This window comes from Cariama cristata, unplaced genomic scaffold, assembly GCF_000690535.1.
Source record: "Cariama cristata isolate BGI_N322 unplaced genomic scaffold, ASM69053v1 scaffold16451, whole genome shotgun sequence".
NCBI lineage: Eukaryota > Metazoa > Chordata > Aves > Cariamiformes > Cariamidae > Cariama > Cariama cristata.
This window is the reverse complement of record NW_009599979.1, coordinates 11578-16001: the sequence shown is the minus strand read 5'-3', so window position 1 is coordinate 16001 and position 4424 is coordinate 11578. Positions and strand designations below refer to the sequence as shown.

Here is a 4424-nt window from a genome sequence, read left to right as displayed (position 1 = left end):
CGGCGTGCCAGATCACCCTGTGTGAAGGGGTAGAGTGCTTGAATTCATGCCCCCACCTTCAGGTGGAACGGCTGAGACAGAACCGAGCAGGACCTGCCTGGGGGGGTTGCTTGGACTTCGGGGGCAAGCTCTGGGGGAAGCACCTCGCCCTGGTCAAGGAGCACACCGATTGCGTGGTGCGAGGAGAGGGGTGGAGAAGATCTCTGGAGGAGGAATATCACGGAAGAAGACTCCTTCATTTTGGCAGTATCTGAGTTCGAGGTGTGGCTTTGTTTTCATGGTGGAGCCTTTCAAAGAGCTGCCGTGTTCTGTTTCAGCAGACCAGTGTGTTAGCAGATTGCTTCTGCTAAAGTAATTAGCAGTGATGTCATCTTTAAACTTCCGAGTAACCTATCCCTAGAATTACTGTCTGCCTGTATCGCAGCAGCAGCTAGCTCAGGCGACGAGCACTTCCCTCCCTGGGTGATGGCACGGCAGGGCTCATCTTTGTGGGGTGTTGGGCTTCTCGCCGAGTCGTGTGCGTTGGGGCTTGTGCTCGCCTCTCGGTAGGGTATTTGAGTGGGGTAGAGCGAGGCCAGGGAGCTGCTGCTCTCCAAGGAGCTCTGTGCCCGCTGGGGAAAACAGCTGTTTTTCTCTGGTGTTACTCTTAAACTCACCAGGGTCAAGAGCTGCTACCAGGTGAAACCAGAGCTTTCCCCAGCTGGCTCAGGAGCACCAGTCCAGCATTTCCTCTTGGTCACAAGGGCAAAAAAACTTGGTTTGGAAAGTTGAGCTTCGTTTCTGCAAAGGAAGAGCCGCTCTGCAGTGGGAGCGGTTTCTTCATTAGTCAGCCAAAGTGACTGACGCCTTGTTTTGTGACTGAACCAATTTAATTGTAATACATTCTTGCTATTAAATGTGCCTTTAATTTTGTGCCGCAGTTCTGTCAACCTTCGTGAGTGTTTAGTCAGCGCTAGATATTTTCCTGTCCGCCTTGAAGAAAAAACTTTGAGAGGCGGAAGAGGAGAAAACTGGAAGGAGAAAGCAGACGAGTCGTTAGGGCTCTGTACTTGGACCTGCAGTGCAAGGGAGGCCTCGCGACGAAACAAGGAGGCAGCAAAGTGGAGAATGGATGACAAATCAAGGAGCGGTTGCTGTAGCAGTAATAATCGGTGCAATACAATTGGTGTTTAGCTCGTCCCTGAGCTGTGACGGGCTCTTGGGTGTTTGGAGCTTGGGGCAGGTTGGTGCCTTCTCTTTCCATTTCTGGAAAGGTTTGGTTTTCCCTGTTTTCTGTGGCATTCCCTCCTGCATCGTCATGATCAGCCAAGGGTGGCATGTTCCCAAGGTCACCTAGAAACAGTTGGGGCTACCTAGTGAGAGCCCAGCTCTCCTTTGTCCAGAGCTACGAGTACCTCCTCTGGTGGAGGGACTGGTGTTTTCTACAGGCCTCTCCCGTCTCCTACCCTCTAGGGGAAGGGGACAAGATTCCTGGCTGTCTTTTCCTCCTGTGGTCTCCACCCTCATATTAAGTCTCCAAGCCTCTGATCATCCCCTTCACCTCAAGGGAGCAGGCATCTCTAGCGTTTGAACTCGAGCTGTAACTGCAGAAAGGCATTGGGCAAGAAGTTGTGGGGTCCCTCATCTTACTCGGGGCTTCACGTGGATTTCTCAGGTGGGTTAGGTGGCCCAGCTTTCTCTGCAGCACGTGCCACAGGGCCTCGGGGTGGGAAGGGAGGTGGCAGGCTGCGGCCAGGCTCCCTTGACTAATCACAGCCTACATGGGGTGGTCATCGCTCCAGTTTTGCAGATGTGGAAAGGGACGCTGATGTTAGGTGATAGGCCTGGGGCTATGGCGTCAATCTGTGCAAGAGCTGGGCTTGGAGATCGGCATCTTGCTGATTGGGACTTGCCAACAGGCTTTTAAATCTACCAGGCGCTGTTTCCATCTTCCACTAAACGCCTGCTCTGTGACCTGGGAAGCTCAGTGCTGTTTTAGTGAGTATTTTTACATGACTGTGTCTCTTCTCTTGCCTTGTTAATTTTATTTTTTTTTCCCTAGGTGAGGTGTGGCGTACCGGATGTCAAGTTTTAATGATTTTATGTATTTTTTTTAAAAGACAAATGGATTAATGAAGAAGAATTTTAGTGAAGGAAGAGGAGGAAAAAATGGAGCAGTTTGGAACAAACTGAGATCTTCCCCTGCACTGCTTGGGCCATGGATGAGACTGATCCATACAGAAGAGTTTTCACTGTCAGTTGTCTTCTGGGGTTGTAGAAGCACTCCCTGAAAGCTCCTCTCCAGATCTCTCCGTTAACCTCCACTGTGCTGCTTGGAAATGGTTGTTGCAGAAAAGATTTAATGAAGTTTCGGTCACTTCCCAACCGCTGAGTGGATACTAAGCCCATGGAAAGGCCTGAGGGGTCAGGAGAAAGGAACAAGTAGGAAGAGGACGAAAACACACAATCTGCTGGACCTTCCCCTCGCGCCCCCCTTGCAAAGAAAGGATTTACAGCTCAACCTTGCACCAGCTGTTCCTCGGCTTTAACAGTCAAGAGAGAAATAAATAAAATTAAACGGCCACCACCAGCCAGCCAGTCCCAGATCCTGGTGAAATCAGGGAGAGTGTTTCTGTGACCCCCTCCAGCGAGGGGGAGGAGGAGGAGGCAGCCAGGACGCAGCAGTGCTGTGAGGAAGCTGGGCAGATTGCTTGCGAGACAACCCCATCTTCCCGCACAGCAACCGGAGGGGGCTGCAGCATATCAGAGGGCAGATTAAAAAGGAGAAGTGGCTTCTCTGAGCCTCCCCAAGTGGCTTTTTTGCAAGAAGTTTACTGATATCTTGCTCTTTCCCAGGGTGCTGGCTGGGTTGAAGGTGCGCCCGGCTCCTCACCTTGCACGTCACGCTCATCCCCTCGGCCGAGCCTGGAAGGCTTCCCTTCCCCGTGGAGCCTGGTTGCCGGTGTCAGCCGTGTGGGGACCTGCTTTTTGCAGGCTGTTGCCCAACTGAGGGAAGCTCATAAGGGCTCTCGGCGTTCCTGACCCAGCGGCTGTTTTAAATCCAAATCCAGTTCTCTGTTCTGAGTTTTTAATGTTTTTAAACCTCCTTCCCTGCGCCCGCAAACTCTTGTGGGGCAGAGTGTAGTGTGGACTCCTCTCCTGGGCCTCACGCTCCAGAGACTGCCGTGGACTTCTCTGGACTGTCTGCCCTGGTCAGAGCTCGCCCTGGGAGCAAGCACAGAGGCTGGGTAGTAGTTTGCCCCCGTTCCTCTCCCCTTCCCTTCTCATCTTGCTCCAACTCTCGCTGGGCCTGGGCTATGCTGCGGGGCGGATCCCCCACCACAGCTCCAACATGCCAGCAGCATCTGGAAAGAGATTCAAACCCAGCAAATACGTCCCGGTCTCAGCTGCTGCCATCTTCCTAGTGGGAGCCACCACCCTCTTCTTTGCCTTCACGTGAGTCCCAGCTACTCAGCCAAGGAGCAGGGAGGGCGAAGGGGGACCCGGGGAGCCAACCGCCTCTGTGCAATACTGTGAGGTTGGGGGGGACACGGACCGCACGGGGGTTATCTGGCAGAGGCGCTGCGACTTCTTGCCAGACTAAGGGGGGGATACTGTGCTCTGGGTGCTAATGGATGGTGGAGTAGCCGTGCAGTCCATCAGAGCAATTCAGCCTCAGCTGGACCCGTTTCGCTTGATTTTCCCGTGAGGTGAGCCAAAGGAAGCGGGGCACGGTGAATGCTGGCGAGGCACCTTGCCACCGCTCAGCTCCCGTTCCTGGCAGCTGCTCCTCTCCTGTCTTTGGGTGTTTGCACAACTTGCTCGTCTCGCTGGCAACTCTCTCGCAAATCAGCCAGGCTGGGAATTAGTTTGTGACCTGTAGGTGGAAAATGGTGTAGATAATTTTCTCTTTTGGAGCCAAGCAAAGCGGTTTGGTGGACCGGGGCGGACTCCATGTTATTTTTAGAGTTTTGCAACTGATTTGTGAGCCACAAAGGAAAGTTCAAGGAGAAGTACTCTGACCCCTGCATGGATCCCTTGCTGCTGTTGATGTCAGCCTTGCCCTGAGGAAACGAGGGTTTGGTATCTCTGGAGAGGACCCGAAGGCAGTGGCCTGCCAGTGGGTCACTGGGGCCTGGGGCAGGTGCCTGTGTTGGCCTTGGAGCTGGTGGGAAAAAGCCAGGCTGTAAAATCGTACCAGTTGCTGGAGAGGGCCAGACCGTACTGTAGGGATCTCCCTGAGCTGGGAGTGGGGTAGGGCTGCTGCTCATGCTAACATTTTCCCTTCCTGGGTGACAAATAGCTCATTAACACTCGCTTGGGGCCAAGCTGAGCCAGTTCTGGGTTGGTGGCAGGTGGGGAGGCAGGATCTCAGGGTGCCGAGGAGGCTGCCGAGGTGCTGTGCCGATGCTGAGCCCCAGCAGGGAGCTGCCTGTGCTCCAGCA

General features: G+C 53.8%; 1 protein-coding gene across 1 annotated transcript in view; it reads left to right on the top strand.

Moving 5' to 3' along the window:
- Positions 1 to 3263: 3263 nt before the first annotated feature.
- The window catches only part of LOC104169064 (palmitoyltransferase ZDHHC5), a gene marked incomplete at its 3' end in the record, with an annotated part of 12733 nt that continues 11572 nt past the window's right edge, over positions 3264 to 4424 (top strand). The window contains exon 1 of the mRNA XM_009709873.1: positions 3264 to 3435. Within this exon, the coding sequence (XP_009708175.1) occupies positions 3332 to 3435 (104 nt within the window). The remainder of the gene's footprint in view (positions 3436 to 4424) is intronic.